We start from the raw sequence: 21002 nt of genomic DNA, 5'->3' as shown, positions 1-21002 counted from the left end.
ACATTAGAGTTATTATTCAAAATATTTACCCCCTAAGTTTAATGGCGCAAAAATATATAGCCTAAAGCGTTACGTAAGTGTAGGGCTTTTTATTAAAAACACAACTTAATTGGTGACATCTTAAGCAACAAAGAAGTGAGTGTTTACGCTTTATTATGATATATAAATATAAAAATATAAAATATAAATATAGAAGTATAGATTAACGACCATTATTCGTATACTGACCAGATGGAATATCTGCTCATGGTGTTCGTGTGTCTCCTTCCTGCGCGAGCGGAAACGAGTGTTGGTAGCGTGCGCCGGCTTCTTCTCGCTGCTTACCTTCTTTATTACTATCACAACCTGCATATAGTTACACAAATATAATAAATATTAAACGGTTCAAAAGACAGAAAATCTGAGGATTTGAAACATTGAGCTACAACTCAACTACAAATTTAACAGCTCACAGTTCTGGTGATTCGCAGTTCCAAATGCTAATTCTATACAAATTGATACGAGCAGGTTTTCTGGTCTGCATTACATATGTGAATCGTAAGCTGATCTACAAGTCAAGAATTTTGATTTAGTTTCCCATCACTAGTAATCGTGTTAAAAATAGGATGTTACCATTTTTCAACAGTTAGTTTATGTACCAAGTTATATAGAAATTAATTTAGACACAGATTTGAAAGAGAAAGTGAAAGTGGACAATAGAATAACTAAGAGTATGAAGTGATTTGTTTGTTAATGAAAGGGAAGCTATCAATTTGCCAGTATTGAAGTCATAGTAACCTTGTCCCCGACGAGCCTGTAGTGTCCGGGCATGATGCCGAGGCTGGGCTTGGCGGCGCGGTGCTTCAGCTGGCCCACGCACGAGGCCGGCTCCTCCGCGGTCGTCCACATCAGCACCACGCCGTCGGGGAAGAACCTAGCAACCGATCAAACACTGGTTTCCTACTTCTCTACGCTAAGGTCATTTTTTGGTCTGACATCCTAAAAGAAGCAGGTACTTATTTCGTCTGTATAGTTTTTCCTTTTTTTTGTGTGCTACCGCATATCTCCGCCCCTGGTAGACCGATTTATTTTTATCTGAAAGGCTTTTGGTGGACCACCATTCTTGGTGTATAAGTTTGAGGAGAGGAGGGATTAAATATGTCACATCGATCGACGAAACTTCTTTCGATATTGTAGTAGGATTTATTATATTTTAATGATTTTTAACACAAGAGCGAGCTTTCAGTGTGTTTTCCCATTTAGAAAGCGGAAATCCATTTGCTTCCAATTTGGACCACAGGGATATAGCTGGACCACTTTGAGATATTTTGCTCTAGAATATAATTAAAATACGAAATCAAGATTTAAATAATCTTTAAGCATATCATACTAATAATATAAATGCGAAAGTTTAGATGGATGGATGGATGGATGGATGGATGGATGGATGGATGGATGTATGTTAAAATTTGTAGAGGGCTGAACGGCTGAACGGATTTCGATGAAATTTGGTATAGACGTAGAGGATAGTCTGGAAGAACACATAGGCTACTCACTTTTGTTTTTTTTAATTCTATGCGGACGGAGTCGCGGGCGAAAGCTAGTAACCATATACATACCTGAGGTACCTATAGTAATCGACGAGATACCAAGGTCGGTATGAGTGGTCCTGGTAGGAGTTCTCCCCGTGTCGCAGATACGTGGTCTTGCTGATGTAACATCCATGCAGGTGTATACGAGGTCGTTCTATGTACATCTGTCGCCACGAGGAGAAGCCGTGGCCGCGCGGCACTCCGCACTCTATACCCCATGTCCTATACGTGTCGTCAAATCACTCTGATTAGATCACAGATATTCAAAAATATAGAGGAGGCATAGTTGACTTCACTTCAATCATTTTTCTATAAATAGATTCTATAGATATATCCTCAAAACCATGTCAAATGGAGTTCAAATGAAGCTTATTATAATTTTGTTAAATTCCAATACAAGGTAACGAGGTGGCACTGTACTTGACAACTGATGTAATACCTATCAGAGAAAATACCGGTAAACAAAAAAATATTTACTATATATATTTTTTTTAAATGTCTTAGTTAGATCAACTGTGGTAGATTCGTGTTATAAACCCATAGCCCTTTGATCGACAGATCAATTTTCGATGTATCTCGTTCACTCAATCACTCACGACCTGCCATTCGTGAGTTACTGATTGATCCAAGACCCTTAATCACTTGCTAAGCAAATTTTTAAATACTATTATACTAATATCATAAAGAGGTAAGATTTTCATTGAATTCGCTTCGAAACTGAACAGATTTCAAATGCTTTCGCCATTAAAAAGCTACATTATCACTGAGCTACATAGTCTATATTTAACAACAACGGAAAGATTATGTATATTATAGAAAAATTATGAGACTTATGTATATTACTAACTTTACACACAACAGCCGCCATATGTCGGGTTCTCTAGCAGCGAGGTACAGACCGCGGCAGGTGGCTGATATCCTCTCCAGAGTAACAGCATCCAGGTCCGAGCTGACCGCCCAGCGCAGCACCAGCTGGACAACCTCGTACGGCAGCCATGATATATGACCACCCTGACACCAACACAACAAATTACATTAAAAAACCAAAACAAGTAACTGTTAAGGTGAAAAGATTATAATTGATTTTCACTTCCCTAGTCAAACAATTTGTTTTTAAAACTTATTTTAGTAAAAAGTATTCGTTTTGGCTAAAAGGCAATACAATAATATCGATATACGTAAAATACACATAAAAAATATGACCATACTAAGTTACATGGAGTGAGATGGAGTGAGTTGTGAATTCGAAAGAGTTTGACAAAGTAAGTCAAACGGAGTGAGTGGAACAGAGCTAGATAGAGTGAGTTGGGTAAGAAGTATGATGTTCTTACCCTTGCAGTGAATTCCGGTTGGCAGAGTGTCCCCTTCCTCGCAAGGATCCGCTGCAGACGAGTCACCAGGTCTTCACCCTCAATCATTTCTTCATCACTATCCACATCCTCCACTTCTCTCACTTCCTCCACTTTCAGCTCCTCTGTTATACAAAGACAAATGCAATAGGAATAACCTATTTACCGACTGAACACCAAATAAACCCCTAGAATATTGAAGAGAGTTTGAAAAAAGGTACCAAATCACTCACTTTAGCAGTATTGTTGGCATAGATGAAACTTTTTTTTAACATTATTTTTATATTCATCTGTTCCAAAAATTAGGAAACCAATAATTCCAGTCTTGAATAGATAATTTTAAAGTCTATACACACCAATAGGAGTGTCAGCTCTGTGCTCAGTGCTCTCGTAGAGCCTGGTCTCCACATCTGGCACAATCTGCATGGAGCGCTTGTAATGCTGGATGGCCTCATACAATTTGCCACACCTCTCCAATTCCACCCCACGGAGAAACAGTTGCTTTGCCTGGCAAAACATTACATAGTGTAGAACATTGTAAACACTCTCAAACATTTTAAAAAATTCATGTACTCTAATGACAATGAAAGCTCTTGCTGGGTGTTGGCAATCTTGTGTTTTGCTGCAATTTTTTTAGCTTTTGTCCCTTTCTCACAGAGCAGTTTCTTCTTCGAATTTACTCACCCCTTAAGTTTAATAAAAACATGCATATTAAAGCATGTTGTAAGTGTAAGGGATTTTATTTTAAAAAAAAATATACAAAAACAATCTGTAATTACTGACATCCTATATTACAAAGAAAGACATATGCTTTATTACATAAGTATAGATAAGGTATGAAGTATGATGAAATGATTGCAAGAAGAAAGTTATTAAAAATAAGTAATTAAAAAACCATTTATCTTGCCTTCTCTTCATCGCTGATTGGTTCTTCAGGTTCGGATTTAGGCTGCTGTTGAGGAGGTTCCCTCTGAGGAGAAGGAGTGGCCACCAATTCACGCTGCCACTGCTGTCTGAACACTGCTAGTTCATCTTCGCCATCTGTTACCTGCAAAAGTAGACTCATGGTTAAAAACTATTAACTAGTTTACAGCAGGCAGTGGTACATTTAATTGGTTATGTTAGTTTATCTTACTAATATTATAAATGCGAAAGTTTAGATGGAAGGATGGATGTTTGTTAGCGTTTGTAGCCTAAATGGCTGAACGGATCTCCATGAAATTTGACACAGGTTTAGAGCATAGTCTGGAAGAACACATCGGAAACTTTTTATCCCGGGAATAGTTACGGTTCCCTTGGGATTTATTAATTGAGATTTTTAATGTTTACTCAATCATTCTGCAACGGTTCAACATATCTTATTAAATTAGATATAAAACAAAGTCTGGAGTACAAATGGGATAAGCTTCATCTCCGAGAAATGTCCAGTTCCTGAGGGATATGTAGCTTTTTGTAATTTGTATAATTCGTATATTTTCTAATACCAAGCTGAAGAAGTCGCGGGCAACAGCTCGTTTTTAATAAATAAATAATCATCATCTGCCTTCTTATCTTACTCCGGTAGGTTTTTGTTCTGCATATAACTCTGTCAAATGTCATCTAAGTCATCACACCCTTTTTAATATATAAATGATATCTTTAATGAAAAAATACATGCATATGTGAAGGTATAATTGTAAATTAGTATAAGAGGAAAGTATATGTAATAAGGTTATATACAATCCCAGACAATTTACTAATAAAAATTAAATGGAATTACCTGGACATTGGCTAAACTCAATTTTTCCAAAGCATCGCGAGTTTTTAACAGTTTATTGGTAAGAGAGGAAGAAGAATCTTCCTGCTCGTCGCTGGAGGTGGATGCCTACGAAATATACAACCTGTTATGACCATTTAAATTTTACTTTAACATACTGATGTAATGTAAATTAAAAAAAAGAGATATTTTTCAAATAGCTTTTGTTTAAAATGTTATTGATTAACAGCAGAAGAATTAGATATACTTTAATACGTAGTTGTTTCTCTGATATTGAAAATACTATACTGATACAAAATATTGTGAATTCTATGTGCGTTTTATTGATTTTTAAAAAGAGGTATTCTCACCATTTATAAAAAATCTCAAATAGTAAAGATGTTTTGGTTATTAATTTATAGTATGTTGGTTATTAGTCCATCATAAGCAGTATTTATTTTTGCTTAAAGTATTAAATAGGACATCAATTACTTTCTTGATAATAAATAGACAAATGTCAACAAGACAATCCGTCACAATGACTTTGACAAGTCTAAAATGGGAAGATATTTTGCAGCGCTAGATTTTAAAAATATTTTTTTCAATAATTTCAATTTCCTCCACCTTTAGAACTTAGGTTATTAAAACGCAAAACTGAAAATCAGTTATTGTTAAAATGAATTCAGCAGTAGAAAAGAATATTGACAACTTGGGTATGCGCGCTTTCATATTGTTCCATAATGTTGACATTAAGAATTCCCTTTTCCTTGGTTGCTAATAAAAATATACTACACTATGTAGTAGTTAATTAGCATTAAAATCTAAGATCTACATGCCCTTATGAAATTATATATTATTCTAGGTTCTAAAGAAAGAACACAAAGAGGACTGTTTCTAAGGAATTTTTTTATGGTTTCTGCGAGCCACCCAGTGATATTTCAACATTTTCGGAGCCACGCAGAAATAATAGTAGAACGACACCGCCAAATTATAGAAGGAGGAAGGGACGTTATCCATCCCTATAGTAAGTTTAGGTAAAAATGGATATTATTAAATAAAACTACGCCATTTCCTGTAAGCTTGGACTAATATAAGAATTTAAGGTCTATATCTTCGTATTTTCAGTTTATTTTGGTGCAGTTTTATGATTCTGATAAATATCAGCCATATGATTTGCTCGACCCTCCGACTTTGCTACATCCTGGAAACGGAAGAAGGCCCGAAACCTCATACCGTAGATTCCGTATTACTTTGTCTCCACGCTGTGTGTTTTATCGACATGTGTATTAATTTCAAAATGGGTTACCGAAATGTCGAGAAGAATATTGTTCTGAATCGAAGCAGAATTATTTGGTAAGTAAACTACGAAAAGATTATCGCTATTTAGACCGATCAGGCATCATCTCGTCGTGATATACGCGAATATGTTCGATACAAAAATCATTACAATTTCTACCTTTGGAGTGGCTGGTCTAATTTAGATGCGAATATATTTGATAGGTGCGGGAAGGCGCGGTAGACCTATAATTTTAAATAAACAACATGATCTATTTATTATCTTTAATGTACATATAAGAGTAAGTAATTAGTCACCAAAAATTGCTTTAAAGCTATTTTCATCCCACTTTAAAATTACTTATTAACTGCAACGTTATATTGCACGTTTCCACTGTCGAAACGTTTGTAGAAGACATATCGACATCTCTATCATTGTTAATTTTTTACATTTAATATCTAAAACAATAATATAAAAAGGAAAGATTTCTATTTTTGTATGTATTGAAATACCTCAAAAACTACTGGCCCGATTAAAAAATTCATCCACCAATAAATAGCTATATTTTCACTAGGTAACTATATTTCTATATTTATTATTATTGTTATTTTCGTGCAGACGAAGACGCGAACAACAGCTAGTTTTTTTATATTTTCACTAATAGTGCTCATTTGTTCCTTTTTTTTCGATCTATGATTTCTTGTATGATTTTATTCATAGCTCGGGCCTCAGTACGTTGAATACGCTGTTTTATTAATCGCTTCTGTTTATCGTCCTCTGGCTCTAAGACTTTCAAATTGGCTTGTCGAACCCGCTGCTGTAATAATCGCGTTTGTTTTGCTTCGTCCGATTTTAAACTTCGCGAGATAGCGTGTCTTAGACAATCTTTTTGTAGACGTTGTACTCTAGACGCCTTAGTTTCTCGACGCCTTCGCAAGGACTCGCGTACCCTTTGTGACTCTAACCGTTCGATCCTTTCCGGTCTACTTTCCATTGACCTACGCAATACTTGCCTTTTACGACAATCTTTCAGGCGTTTTTCTCTAGTATCTTGAGATTCATTTGCTCGTCTTATTTTTTCTAGCTTCGCCTTCGTAGTAAATAATGATAGATTTGACTTTTTCCTAGGCATACTGTTGATGTAAATTTGTATGGAATGCTACGTCTTGAAGTTTATAAATCTGTGTGTTTGGGGTTTAAATAAAAATCATACAATAAAACGAACATACCCCGATAAATTATAACATGATCTTTACTAATAGAACAACTTCGTCGATTATTATATAAAACAACAAAATGTATCACAAAACATCAGTTAAAATCATTGATAATAACACATTTAGTTCGTTAATTGTTTTACAATACTTCATTACAAAATAAACGTAAGAAATAGTGCTGTAAACAAATCATGAACGTCTAATTGTCAATGTCAACTGATATAAACTACTTGTCAAGTACCAAAAAACAGGAATCGGATATTTTTGGGGATAACATGTTGCCATCTCAACTTCCCAATTTCTACAAATGTTTCAAGAAAAATGGGCTTGAAACATTTGTAGAAATTGTTCATTGACTTGCCGTGGCTAAGGTCATATTTTTCATAGTCAAAATAATATTTTTCAATTTTGATGCTGTTTATAAAATGATTTATTCTATTAACGTTAGTTCTATTCAACCTAAGGAAGGACTCCGAAAGGGCCCATAGTTAGTCACCACTTTTTCTGGACTGTTCTTGAATTGCCGTTATTTAATTATGAGGATAATATTTAATTCTTACAAATATATTTTTTAATTCGGGTAATGTCTTGAAATTGGCACTTTCAGACAAATGATTTACAATACTAGTACATATGGTTTGTTAATAGGCATTATTTACGAAGTTGGTTCGTGGTGGACTTCGTGTCGTGTCTACCGCTAGCATATGTTCTACTGCATATGGAGCTGACCGGCTATCGCTACCTCCTTTTCGGTCACCTGATGGCAACCCTTCGCGTACTCCGGATTGCCACCGTCGTTCACAACTTGAAACCTATAATGCTGGTGACTATGATTCGTATTCAATATTACATCATGTAATTTGTGAATTATACGTAAAAAATGGGGAGAATCTTAAAAAATGTTTTAATTTCTGTTTTGTGTATTTAAAGTTGTTCACAGAGTCGTACATCTGGCATCGCACAGTACGACACACCCTGCTCTTCCTCATCTCAGTGCACTGGACAAACTGCATCATTTACATCCTACCCGCACTCGGATATTACTGTAAGTAGAACTGCTTTTCAAAGTACTAATTATGTTTTTAACTAATGGCCAAGATTTTGAGAATACTGTATTTATAAAATGTACGTTGTGAAGTTGTAATACATCATTCAAATTCAGGGACGGGCAAGATGCCGAGGCAATACACGTTGTTCCTTAACAGCACAAGCGGCGACCTATCTTCCTACTCACCAGGCATACGCTACAACAAGGCGCTATTCATCACTCTGAGCGCGTTAGTCGGTTAGACAACAATGTGAACAATAGTTTTTAAATGTAGCAGTTAAACTCTTTCAAATAAGCGTTTTCCTCCAGCATCCTTGAAAGTACAAGTCCTTTTGTAAGGCAGATGTCTGTGATCGTTTGAACATTCACCATTTAATAATTCTTTATGCGCATCTATTTCAAAGTCTGTTTCCATTTTTGGTCAGCTTTCGAATACGTTTTTTACGGTGACGTATATGATTTTTTGTTTTCCAGGAGTGGATCCTTCAATGCTAAAAGTTTCAACAGTTGAAGAATTTGTATGCTTTTCTCTTATTGTATTTTATGGAGCAATGTTTATGGTGTACACGTTAAGTAAGTATTTGTGTTTGAAGTGATTTTTTTCCCCTACTTATTTATTTCTTTATTCCAATTCGAACATAAATCTCTTTACTTTTGCAGTTTTTTTGTTGAAAATATATATGACATATTACAACTCTGCTACGCGATATCATGGACTTCTCAGTCAGATGGAGGTGATGAGAGCTAACTTCCTGATAATACCTAAAACCTTCTTCACAATTTCTTATTATTTTTCGTTATTCGCATGCTCTTCGTCTTAAGTTTTCGATAACCTTAGCCTTTGTAGACTATAAAATAATAAAAAAGGAAAACCAAGAAAATGTATAGAAGATATTTAAAATAAAGCTGGCACCACGGAAAACTAGCCGTTAATTCAAGCTTGTAGTTTGTAAGCCCGTGCTCTTTCGGGCAAAGGTCTTTTAATCTGTTTACTGTTACAAAAATTTACTATTTGATTTATTATTACTAGCTGTTTTAACCACACTATATGTATATCTTTAGGCTTATATGCAACATAAACAACTCCCAGCTCAGTTAAAGATACGCCTGAGAGAGTTCTACAGGTATAGATATCAGGAGCAGTACTACAAGGAGGACGATACGCTCGAATGTCTATCAGGTTGCTTATTTACTATTCAGCGATTTTATAGATAAAATAGCCAGGTAAGCAGAAATTATGCAAAATTATTACCATGTCACATTCTCGCACAATTAAAATTAAATTGTGGAAAAATGTTGCTATATTATTGTTTGTAACAAAACCGAATTAACGGTTATTTCCGGTAATTTGTAATTTAATTTTCCCGCGTTTTTTATCGCCATCAATCGTAAATAGAGAGTAGTTATAAAACGCCTTTTAAATTTAAACAAATTTTTAATCCACTAAAAGGATTTATTTAGAATCTTTACTCTCGCTGGCTCAAAGACTCTTACAGAACTTTACAGAAAAGGTTTTGTGTTACTGAGCAGATCAATTACGACACGAGATAATTCTGCACACGTGCTACAAGCTGGTGAACCGCCTGCCGCTGCTAGAGGGACTGCCAGCGAGCGTGGTGGGCGCGGTGATGGGCTGCCTTAAGCCGGAGGTGTACCTGCCCAATGATTTGGTGATGCGCGCTGGAGACAACGGGGATTGCATGTACTTTATAGCTAATGGAACTGTCGCTGTGTACTCCTTAAAGGGAGTTGAGGTTAGTAAAATCATTAATTTGTTGCATATTTTTAGACTTTGTTAGTTATAATATAAACTGCTTCATTTTTTTCTCCGTTCTATAAAGATATGCCACCTAGAAGATGGGGACCACTTTGGCGAGGTGGCCCTGCTTATGGCGGATAGCAAGCGTGTAGCTACTGTTGTGTCAGTGGAGATCACACAAGTTTATAGATTGGATGCTGCCAACTTTCGGTAATATTCACATATGACCATAAATTGTGAAAAATCTGTCTACTAATAGTGAAATGAAATAGTCTTGTTAAATTAAATAGGGCAATTAATGTAATCAAATTTTCTAGACAAATCGTAAAGACCAATCAAATGTTGTACAATCGGTTGCAAGAGCTGGCAGCACAACGGATGCATGAGACTGTAGTGCTGGACGATGAGTTTCGTAGACAGCGGGAAAGACATGTGGAACTGGATACCTCTGCTACAACTTTACTTAGCTAATAGTCAAATGCAATCGTAAAATTTTTATTTCTGTCCAATAAGAATTTAGTGTTTTTCATGAGTATATGTTTGTGAACCAATTGGGAAACAACAACCGCTTTAGAGTGAGGTGTTAATTTTCTTAGACTGTTTTATTAAGTAAAATATGGACACAAGATGTAATATACTTAGTTTTTCACAATTTAAGAAGTTTATGTATTTTTAAGTTTAATCATTTAATATACCAATAAAACATAGTTTTTTTTTCCTTTTAGGCCTAATATACACAAGTTACATTTCTGATGATAATTAATGCACTTTTTCATGACACTGATAAAAAATGAAAAGTAAAGTTATGAAATTATATATATCTAATTTTTTCTTAATTTAAACAAGAAATCGCTTTCATTAATCATAACTGAATCAACATTTTCAAGAAATAGATACCATACTTATGAACTATGTTTTGTCACACGTAAATGCCAACCCATAACAGGAGAAACAGCACACCGAAGCCGGAAAATAAAGACGCGACGAGTGACAGCAAGAGTTCCTTGAAGAGATCTCTGGTTGATTTGGTGCTTGTTACTTCATATACGAAGAACCATGCCATGAAGAAAATGCCGATACCGAGCAATAATATAGTGAGGTGTGGAAACACGCCCGGGTTTATCGGCGACGTGTATCGTACCATTGACTCTATTTCCAACTAAAAGAAAACAAACAAATACGTATCAAAGATTGTAGTTAAATGATGTTTTGTCAATTCATTAACTATAAAGTTTACTTACGGTCATTATGAAGATTTCTAATTAAAGTTATTTGTAAAAACAAAACTTAGCACTACCGGCTAGTCAATAACGTCACAAGAAATCAGGATACGTCATTCGTTTGATAAGTTTTTTTGACAACTACGTAGATAAAATAATCGAGATAATTTATAAACAAAACGTTTTATAAAATGTTGGGTGAAATCGTAATAATCATAGCTTACATGTAGGTATAATAAACTGTATGTAAATCAATATGTAACACATTATCAATAACAGGTAGTATTCATTAATAATAAAACAATAAGCAATGATTATTTAAAGTTTTAAAACGAAACGAGAATGATAGATGAAAGACACTGACATTTGTCATTTGACATTTGCTTTAAAAATGAAAATAAAAAAGGCAAAGATAAAGTTGCTTATTTTATTGTATTCATAAACTTTATTGTGTGTAAATGTCATAACATTTTCATTAAACAATGTAAATATTAATTAATACAGGCAATGAATTCCAAATGCTTTATAACGAACATGAATAACGTAAATGCACAGAGTGGTGATGACACCAAACCTCCTCTACCTAATATAAAAGAAAAAGTATTTTCTTATGAAGAGAAATCAGTAGGATCGACGGTGTTCTTTAAATGCGAGGCATGTCCCTACATGGCACTGGCCGAAGATGATATAAAATTCCATCTCTTTACTGTCCACCCAGACTTAGCTAAAACCAATGGCCTCGCAGACAATATCCAGATATCCTGCCCCGGTTGCACGAGCGTGTTCGATGCGGAGGAAACTTTAAGGAACCACCTTCGCAGCCATCATAAAATGGGCATCAAAGATGTTAGAAAAATGGTAAAAAGTCTAGTGCAAATAGCACTTAAAGATGCGAAATTCAAAAAAGAAGATAAAAAAGTAGACGAACCGCCTCCTTCAAATCAACAGGATTTAGCTGATGTTAAAATTCCACAAATTATTGAGATAGGTCCAGATTCCGTTAGTCCCAATAATGAATCATTGCCGAAAGGTGTTACTTATATATCTGTTGATGAATTAAATACCATGAGTACACCTAACTTTGAGAAAGTTGACCCGAAAGATATAATTCAAGGGGCTAGTATAAACATAGTGTATGGCAATGATGTATCAACTCAATATGTAAATGTCCCAGAGGTGGGTATCTCAAATGTTCCACCTGACCTTATATCATCAATACCACGAATAGCTAATGTTATAGACAACTCACCATCACCACAGACTATAAAAGACAATGAATATAATAAATCTCAATTGCCAGTAGCTAATGATACAACAATTTTAAACTATTCTCACAATTATGATGGTAATACTAAAACAATTGATATAGATAAAAAATTAATAAAACCATGTGGGATAGGAGGTTGCTATGTACGTTTAAAAGATGAGAATAATATGGCTTATCATAGAAAATGCCATCAGAATGGTAAACTACAGTGTCCGGAGTGTGCTAAAGTGTGTCCCGGGGTAGATCCCTTGCATACACATTTATGGAAGGTGCACGCTGTAGACATGGAGTTGCCTACATGTGAAATATGTGGTTTTAAAACATTTAAAAAGTATAGATTATATAATATTCATATGAAATGTCATGGAAATGTTAAAGCTTATACATGTAAGGGTTTTTTATATTAGAATTATTCAACAGTGGTAGTGCCCACTTTAACATCTTAGCACGAATGGGCCGGCACGCCCGGTGTAATACCACGACCACACAGAAGACAGGCGTGAAATGAGAGCAATTCCATGTATTGTCTGATGAGTGTGGTGCCGGAGGCCGAATATAAGTCCCTTTCTCTTTACCACCCTTTTCTTATAAGGACAGGTTGGGAAGAGGAAGTGGATTTGACGGTGGAGGAGATGCGTAGGAAAGGGAAATATCCTCTTTATGTGCGTCTCCTCCTCCGTCGTATTAGGGTAGGCAACGCATCTGCAATTGCGAATGTCTATGGGCAGCGGTCGCTTCGCCATTTTGGCGGTTTCAGGTGGTTGCTTGCTCGTTTGCCACCTTATCTTATATAAAAAAAAAAATTCAGTCAAAATTTAACATTATGAAATTGCAAGGAAAATACTAACACTTCTGGCTACCAGCAGATTTTTTATGATAAAATACTATAATGTTGTCTTATTTTATTCTTAATTCTGCAGGTACAATCTGCACAAAATCATTCAAGAATTCCAATCAGTTTTCGAAGCACAATCTGATACATAAGCGAGACTCATCACCAGCTCAGTGCCATATCTGTCAGAAAGAGTTCAGCAATGAGAGGAAGCTAAAGGCACATGTTAGCACGGTACATGAGAAGCTCAGGCCATTCAAGTGCTCTCATTGTGACTACACAGCCGCTAGGAAAGGGGAACTTAAGCTACATTTGAGGTCTCACACAGGTTAGTTATAATTTGCTATTTTTTTATTGTTATCAATACACACATTTACATCTTACTAATATTATAAATGCGAATGTATAGATGGATGGATGTTTGTTAGAAGGCAACCCCAGAATGGCTGAACTGATCTCAATGAAATTTAGCACAGATTTAGAATATGTTCAGGAGAAAAGTATTATCTACTTAATACCTTTTTTAAAATTCCGAGCACATGGAGTTGCAGGAAACAGTCTTATAAAATGTAGATGGAAATTATTACTAACCAGACCATACAAGTATTATTTGGGTGTATGACATAATGATACGCCATTTAATTACAGGTGACAAACCATACTCATGCAATCAATGCAGCTACCGTTCAGCAGATCACAACGCGATGCGTCGCCACAAGAGAATGCATTCTAAAGAAGGTATATACAAATGCAAACATTGTCCATACACGGCCATACAGTCTACTATATTCACATCTCATATGATCTCAAAACATCCCAACGTTAATTCAAGCGACGTACACTGCTGCCCTTACTGTCCATTCAAATCTGTCAGCAAAGAAAAGTATGTAGTACATCTCACAACACATAGAGATAAAGAAGGTATACAACTCCTTGTTGATATGAAGACAAACAAAACTAACAAACCAAGCTGGACCATACCAAGTGATGAGGAGAAATCCACCAACACAAGTCACACTACAGATCCAAACAAAGATTCCAATCCTAACACAGTAAATACTATACCGATAGAAGTATACGACTGCGATAGTCTCTCTGAGAGCATACCACACGAATATCCGAAGACTTATTGCACGACGCCCACCAGCGATATACAAACGCCCACATACAATAGTCACGTGATGGTCCCAGATCTCAGAAAGGTCGAGAACAGTTCAGATTGTCTGATAACAGAAAACTCTGACACGATGATGGACAGACATCAGTACACCCCACAACGACAGATCCTAGAAATAACTTACGATGAGAACCAATCGAATCTACACGAATTCTTAAACCCAACAGTATCAATAGAACAGAAACTTCTACAAAATAACAGCGTTAATTCACTAGTGTCCAATCACTCGCCGATAAGCAATAATATAATGGGAAACTTCCCGATCCGATTACCCCCAATTCCATTATCACTTAGGAATAATATCATGTTGAAACCGGTTGATAAAATATCTATGCCGATGACAAAAGTCATCGGTCCCATTATTAAGCCGACGCAAATCTTGCCAGTACCTTCTTCTAGTCATTCCCCTGTTAATATTAGTAGCGATACAGAAGGTGCTCCTAAGAAAAAAGCGAAGATATCTGTTAAAAGTAATTTGATATTAAAAGGTCCAGATCAGGAGAATATGTTCCATTCGCAACAAAAAATGGCTTTTAAACAGTTAGAGGATAATGAAAGATTCGGTCTGCCGGTGACGTTTAACAATCTGATAACAACACAGTTTTTGCAACTGCAACCGGAACCGGCGTTAAGTGAGTCGCCTAACAACATTATGACCTACCCTCAAGAGAGCATGCTAGAAGATCCCGTGACCACACCAGTCGACAATGAATTAAACGACAACCCACAGATATTCACATTCAACCAGCAAATGTCAAACACGATGACAATGTTGCCACCTCCTCCTAAAATTCAAGCAAACGACCCAAGCTACATTAAATTAGAAGGTACCATAAAACAGAACACACAATCGCCATGCTTGGAAAGAATGTGCACAGGACTTAATACGCAAATAATGAGTAGAGAGTACAAAGCATCACCACCGCTCGAAGAAATCCATAAAAATATTAAGAACGAAGTTAAACCAGATTCATTTTATAACATGGGTATTAATACCACAACGAATAATCCATCGATGATTGATCAATATTTAATGGATATGGGGGAGCAATACTCCGGACATATGGATCTTTCTAACGTTGTACTACCAGAAATATCGGATCAGAATGACATCATAGAAATAGACGACAACTCCGATGATACGAAAATTCCTCGCTTCGATATGAACTTTCCTCTAGAGTCTTTGTACCTCATGCATAATGATTTTCATTTTTTAGAAAACGATATCACCTCAGACAGTATGCCCGAAGTATCGGTTAATGAAATTAACCGTATGATTACTGAAGTGCCTATCGTAAATCAGAAAGATCTAGAGATTGTACCAGACGTAAATAGCGAATTTCAAAATTTTCAAGGCAATAAAGATCCTATGATGAACACGTCGGTTAGACCGATGACTAAAATTAATGTAAAAAATATAGAATTAATGAAGAATTAATCTAAATTAAATTATACGATCTGTATATATTATTTTTAAAGCATTTAATATCATATACAAAATAGATGGCTTTTAAATTTAGAATAACATCCTTATAGAAGGGTTACGATTTGCAAAATATAAAAATAACGTTAAATTTTTATATGATTTTAAAAAGACTGTTATATATAGTTGACCAAAATTGTTATTGAAATACTTTTTGTATCAGAATTGTGTGATCCTTTAAGAAACAGGGGTGGACTCAGGAAGCAATAAAAAATAAAATTAAACAATTTTGTATTTCATTTATTTAATACCATTCAAATATTTATTTTCCTTTAGTCGTCTATAAAAAACGATATAATCTTTACTATTTCTAACTTCCTGTGATTTGTATAAACTCCATTCTTCTCCGAAATCATCAAAAGGCAAAGGATCTGTATGTACACCTTTACCGTAACCTGGTCCAATAATCACCAGCAGCTGTCCTGAGTAATGTTTCATATATTCAGCGAAGGCAACACCATTATTAAAATAACAGAAAAGCAAGGCACTAGTCTTCGCGTTTTTTAATAGCTGGGATATTGAAGTATCTATTGTAGGAGATGTTAAAATTAATGGTATAAAAGTAGGTGGTGCGTATTTGCAATGCCACCATGCACCGTCAACCTCGATCCCGGTTACTGGTAAACCTAAAACATAGTACCCAAGTTTTCAAATGCTTTTCGGTGCTTAGTAATCTCATAATTTACTATTAAAATTACCTACCAGTGGCTTCAGATATCATCCATTCTAAAAGACCACTTCCACAACCGACACTTATGATACTATCGCATCCATTATTAATAACACAGTCTCGCAAAAACTCAAAGTTCGTCTCATCAGGAAATACCCATAATAATTTACTTCTGTCTGGATGATCATGATATTCCGACACCATAGATTTCCAATTTCTTTCTTTATACAGATCTAATATTGAATTTACAAAACTATTCTCCATATTACAAATTTTAAACCAAACTTTTTTTGGTCAAATTTCCCTCCAATTATCACGTCTATTTAATGGCAACTAAATACGGATGTGAGATCTAAGAATATAGATTTGCCAATGACCGTGCGCAGAAACAACGCCAGATTCCGCGTCACAATGCTCAATGGTGGAATAGTGATGGATTTGTGTACAGGGTCGTACTCAAATCATCAATTGTAATAAATCCGCCACGCAGATAACACAGTATGGGCTAAATATCTAAGAATTTTAAAAAGATTAGATCTTTCAACATTTAATGGAATGCATGAAATTTTGAACATTAAATCATTATTGCGTAATACTTTTTAACAGCATTTTAAAAGTCACATCGATGTAAGAACTAAAAACGTTATTTTAAAAATGAGTGGAGTCCATCCCTGTACAGGTTTACCTTTAATGTTCAAACAATATCTGGCGAACGTCCAAACGATATTTCAATGGTTTGAAAATGAAACAAATTAGTGAACTTCGAAATGAATTTATTTTACTAAATTGTGGCGTACAGTAGAATTTTAATTATTGTTTTTTAACAAGTATCAGATAAGCTCAAATAACAGTCGGCAGTGGACGTTAGTTATGAATGTGGAATGGTACATCGGTAAAGGTAGACCTAGAAAGAGATGGATGGATTGCGTGAAAGGTGACATGATTAAGAAGGGAGTGATGACTGAGATGACGGATGTTGGAGTGGTTTGGAGGACGAAAACGCGGTGTGCCGACCCTACGGGAGAAGGATAAGGCAGGGGATATGAACAGTCGGCAGTGGCACCAAGATTTAAAAAGAAACTAGCACAGAGAAGTAACGGAATTTTTTGATATTGGAGTATGATTGACGAAACCAGAGTTAGCAACAAGATAATCACTAAACATCAAGTTCACGTCAATATTTAGGCAGATGCTCCCCCTCCCCCCCCTATTACGAATAACTTTAATGTTGGAGCCCTTTATTTAGCGCAGATCATCGGTTGGCGACGCCTATAATGTAACTTATACCCAATAACGAACAATCGCTGCCCAACAAATATTTCTTGTAAAACTTTGCAAATTGTATTTTCAAAACAACAAAAATTATTTAATAATTCATTTCGGTGCACGGGCTAATAGCGAAGAGATTCGACCAACAGTTCAAGAAGCTCTCGCTAGACAGTTTGATTAAGGGCCCGATTCAAAAGGCGGTTATTTTAGAAACCGCACGAATAGTGAGGAGGTTCCTGTCTCTGCACTGACCACTGGTTGCTTGAGTCATCGGATTCCGCAGCCGGTGGTGTTCTATTTTTTTACATAATATGTTTTTTTTTTTAATACAAATCATGTAAAATATATATAAATAAAGATATATGGATATAAAAATGAGATAAACATCGTTGATTTAATGCATTTATTAAAATGAAAAACACGTATACAAATTACAGAAGTCAAGCTGCGATAGTCGTTGAATTTTCAAACATTCGATTTTTAAAATTTTGAACGTTACAAAAACCGTTATCCAATTAAATAGATGTTGCGTTACCTTAAATAATATACTTGAGATCAACGTAAAAGAGATCACAAACATCAGTCGTAGTTATAAATCTATAAGTTCTCACCAACGCGAAATTGTTTACAAATCCTTTTTTTTATCACATACATTTTTTGGCAGACGAAGCTTTAAAATCCAAAATTTCATTGAATAAAACCATGAGTGAAAAATTTTCTACTCTGGCAATTTTTTTTCATACAGTCTTCTGATTATTGCCATTATTACATGGTAACATTGTGTTGAATTAAGTATTTTATCAAGGGCATTATTGTTGTTAAAAAAACTATAAAAATAGAAAAATAAGTAACACAAATTATGCTCAAATACAATAAAAATTGTCCTTTCTAATACAGAATGCCCGTAACCTTTTTAAGGAACAAAATTAAATGCAATCAACCGACAAATAGATTCAGAAACATTATTATTCTACGACGAACGACTTCTGTCTAATTTAGTTAATAATAAATTTCGAATTAAAAGAGAAAAAAATCGAATTTGAGATCAAACATACCAATTTAAAATTTTGGTCCTTCGAGCCAGATAAACTTTAAAATAACAACGTTTCTAAATCTCACTGGATATACTTATATAAAAATAATAAAGTTCACAGCTAAATATATCTTAAAACTATACGTCTTGGACGTTCTTAAAAGCAACAATGTTAGTAATATTTATGACTGATTTTAGGATCCTTATGTAATGTAGATAATAAACATTTGACATATAATAACTAAACATTGCATTAAAAAGTCCAATAAGACACATCATTGTGGTTTTATTACCATAAATAAATCTGTATCCTGACGAAATCTCATACGAATTCATACAACAATCATATGACGTAATAATTACCACACATATATACTGGAAAATTGATATATAAAACATTTATATAAAAGTATTCAATATAGTAAACATAAAAAACTTATGTAATCCATTTTGAGTTAACTAAATCAAAATTATGTTTTGTATTTTTCACCATTTCATTGATATTTTTCGTAGCAGTAATTCCTGTATCCGTCTCACGCATAAAATCACATTTAGCCTTTAGTTGCAATCATATCTGAAACGGAAATATAATAAAATTACCATTTAATAAATATGGTATACTGGCAACCCAAAGCTGACATTCCCGCCAAGCAACTGTCATGTGTCAAGTTCGATGTTGGTTCCTAATCTTTAGCGATTATTCAAACATATCAATAAATATCGATAAAAAATATCACTAGCTTTCGCCCGCGACTCCGTCCGCGTGGAATTAAAAAAAAACGAAAGTGAGTAGCTTATGTGTTCTTCCAGACTATCCTCTACATCTATGACAAATTTCATCAACATCCGTTCAGCAGTTTAGGCTACAAACTCTAACAAACATAAATCTATCCATCCATCTAAACTTTCGCATTTATAATATTAGTAAGATTTTTTTTTGTCTGTAAAGCTTTGTTACTGGAAATCTCCAAAACAGATGGATTTTTAAATCTGTTATGTAAAAACAAAATGATTTTTTTAAAAGTAAATAAAGTAATTTTTAATCGATTTAAATCCAAAATATAGATTAAAAAATACCATACCTATTCTTCACGCCTCCGTATCTGCGCCCGGCGACACTTTGCTCAGCACTTGTTTATCATTGGTCAGAATCATTTTGTAGAGTTCCACATTCTTTATGGGAGGCCTCGAGTGGAACTCATTCAAGTCACTATTCTCTTTCAATTTCATCATCTTCTGCTCATCTATCGGCGGGAGAGGGATCTCTTTGGACGATCTCATCATATTAGCACGCCTTATTTTGTGCACGTAGCCATACTCCGGGGCAGGACTTGCTGGTTTCTTTTCACTATCTGTGTTCCTCTTTTCAACTATAACACTTTCTCTCGCATTATTAGCTTCTAGAATATACGATTTGTCTATTTCCTTATTACTTTTTTCGATTTTACACTCTTTAGTGTCAATGTCGACTTCAATATACATATGTTTTTCAATAACTTCTTGTGTCAAAAGTGGTAGTTGTTCGAGTATTTCTAGTTTATTTATTTCGGTCGCTCCATTTGTTTCTATATGTTCTGTTCCGTTTGTATTAGCGACCTGTTTGAGCGCACCCTCGTCGCACTCTACGGCTGTGGCGGGCACGTACTCGGGGTGGGTGTTTCTAATATGACGCTCCAGATTGTCCTTCCTTCTGAAGCGTCTGTTGCACACTTTGCAGCGAAATGGCTTCGAATCTAAAAAGAAAACTTTATTAATAACCTATAGCGGCAGACTCTGACATATTATAATAAATACAAAAATTACTATTTTGTGGCAAATTTCAAATTATCTTATTGCTGATAAGTGCCTAGAAATCAACCATTAAATGGCGTTTACTGCCAAACACAATCTTTTAGTGTCGATTTAGTAAGGCTGATTGGATTGACCGATGTGGTCAAAGTTGTAGGAGTGGACTAGATGCGTTTGCCACAAGATCAGGCTTTTAGCAATGTAGGAGGCTTACTTTTAGTAGTACAATCTTAGGTTGATGATGAAATATTGTGAATGTATACCGGAGTGCACAGCGGCGTGCCTGCGCATGTCCTTGCCGGAGTGGA

At 35.1% G+C, this 21002-nt stretch overlaps 6 protein-coding genes across 8 annotated transcripts in view; 2 read left to right on the top strand and 4 right to left on the bottom strand.

The window, feature by feature from the left end:
- LOC106102647 (F-box only protein 9) overlaps nt 1–5135 on the bottom strand; it is a 6717-nt gene extending 1582 nt beyond the window's left edge. The window contains exons 1-9 of the mRNA XM_013282188.1: nt 5027–5135; nt 4680–4784; nt 3828–3968; nt 3277–3427; nt 2903–3045; nt 2419–2582; nt 1599–1793; nt 778–913; nt 177–345 (exon numbers count right to left, since the gene is read on the bottom strand). Of these exons, the coding sequence (XP_013137642.1) occupies nt 177–345; nt 778–913; nt 1599–1793; nt 2419–2582; nt 2903–3045; nt 3277–3427; nt 3828–3968; nt 4680–4784; nt 5027–5029 (1207 nt within the window). The 5' untranslated portion in view covers nt 5030–5135. The remainder of the gene's footprint in view (nt 1–176; nt 346–777; nt 914–1598; nt 1794–2418; nt 2583–2902; nt 3046–3276; nt 3428–3827; nt 3969–4679; nt 4785–5026) is intronic.
- Nucleotides 5136–5203: 68 nt separating this feature from the next.
- LOC106102744 (potassium/sodium hyperpolarization-activated cyclic nucleotide-gated channel 3-like) lies at nt 5204–10663 on the top strand. 3 transcript variants are annotated; one of them, XM_013282310.1, is made up of 12 exons: nt 5204–5368; nt 5518–5689; nt 5781–6008; nt 7797–7971; nt 8079–8193; nt 8311–8433; nt 8671–8769; nt 8857–8930; nt 9259–9376; nt 9727–9950; nt 10038–10165; nt 10273–10663. In XM_013282310.1, the coding sequence occupies exons 1-12, from the start codon at nt 5332–5334 to the stop codon at nt 10424–10426; spliced, it is 1647 nt and encodes a 548-aa protein (XP_013137764.1). In that variant the 5' UTR covers nt 5204–5331; the 3' UTR covers nt 10427–10663. The 3 variants fall into 3 exon arrangements, with proteins under 3 accessions (XP_013137764.1, XP_013137765.1, XP_013137766.1); XM_013282311.1 differs by lacking the exon at nt 5204–5368 and having other exon boundaries at nt 5598–5679; XM_013282312.1 differs by lacking the exons at nt 5204–5368; nt 5518–5689; nt 5781–6008 and having other exon boundaries at nt 7890–7971; nt 8089–8193.
- A 90-nt stretch (nt 10664–10753) lies between these two features.
- LOC106102745 (transmembrane protein 258) lies at nt 10754–11307 on the bottom strand. The gene is made up of 2 exons (XM_013282313.1): nt 11197–11307; nt 10754–11114 (listed from the first exon to the last, which is right to left on the bottom strand). The coding sequence occupies exons 1-2, from the start codon at nt 11200–11202 to the stop codon at nt 10875–10877; spliced, it is 246 nt and encodes an 81-aa protein (XP_013137767.1). The 5' UTR covers nt 11203–11307; the 3' UTR covers nt 10754–10874.
- A 246-nt stretch (nt 11308–11553) lies between these two features.
- Nucleotides 11554–15990, top strand: LOC106102742. Its single transcript, XM_013282307.1, has 3 exons — nt 11554–12829; nt 13363–13602; nt 13923–15990. The coding sequence occupies exons 1-3, from the start codon at nt 11683–11685 to the stop codon at nt 15887–15889; spliced, it is 3354 nt and encodes a 1117-aa protein (XP_013137761.1). The 5' UTR covers nt 11554–11682; the 3' UTR covers nt 15890–15990.
- A 145-nt stretch (nt 15991–16135) lies between these two features.
- Nucleotides 16136–16946, bottom strand: LOC106102743. The gene is made up of 2 exons (XM_013282309.1): nt 16637–16946; nt 16136–16560 (listed from the first exon to the last, which is right to left on the bottom strand). The coding sequence occupies exons 1-2, from the start codon at nt 16866–16868 to the stop codon at nt 16175–16177; spliced, it is 618 nt and encodes a 205-aa protein (XP_013137763.1). The 5' UTR covers nt 16869–16946; the 3' UTR covers nt 16136–16174.
- Nucleotides 16947–18261: 1315 nt separating this feature from the next.
- The window catches only part of LOC106102646 (zinc finger protein 184-like), a 6289-nt gene continuing 3548 nt past the window's right edge, over nt 18262–21002 (bottom strand). The window contains exons 6-8 of the mRNA XM_013282187.1: nt 20958–20998; nt 19989–20639; nt 18262–19480 (exon numbers count right to left, since the gene is read on the bottom strand). Coding sequence (XP_013137641.1) covers nt 19996–20639; nt 20958–20998 — 685 coding nt within the window. The 3' untranslated portion in view covers nt 18262–19480; nt 19989–19995. The remainder of the gene's footprint in view (nt 19481–19988; nt 20640–20957; nt 20999–21002) is intronic.

Source organism: Papilio polytes, unplaced genomic scaffold, assembly GCF_000836215.1.
Source record: "Papilio polytes unplaced genomic scaffold, Ppol_1.0 DF823912.1, whole genome shotgun sequence".
Taxonomy (NCBI): Eukaryota; Metazoa; Arthropoda; class Insecta; order Lepidoptera; family Papilionidae; genus Papilio; species Papilio polytes.
This window is presented reverse-complemented; position numbering and strand designations above follow the sequence as displayed.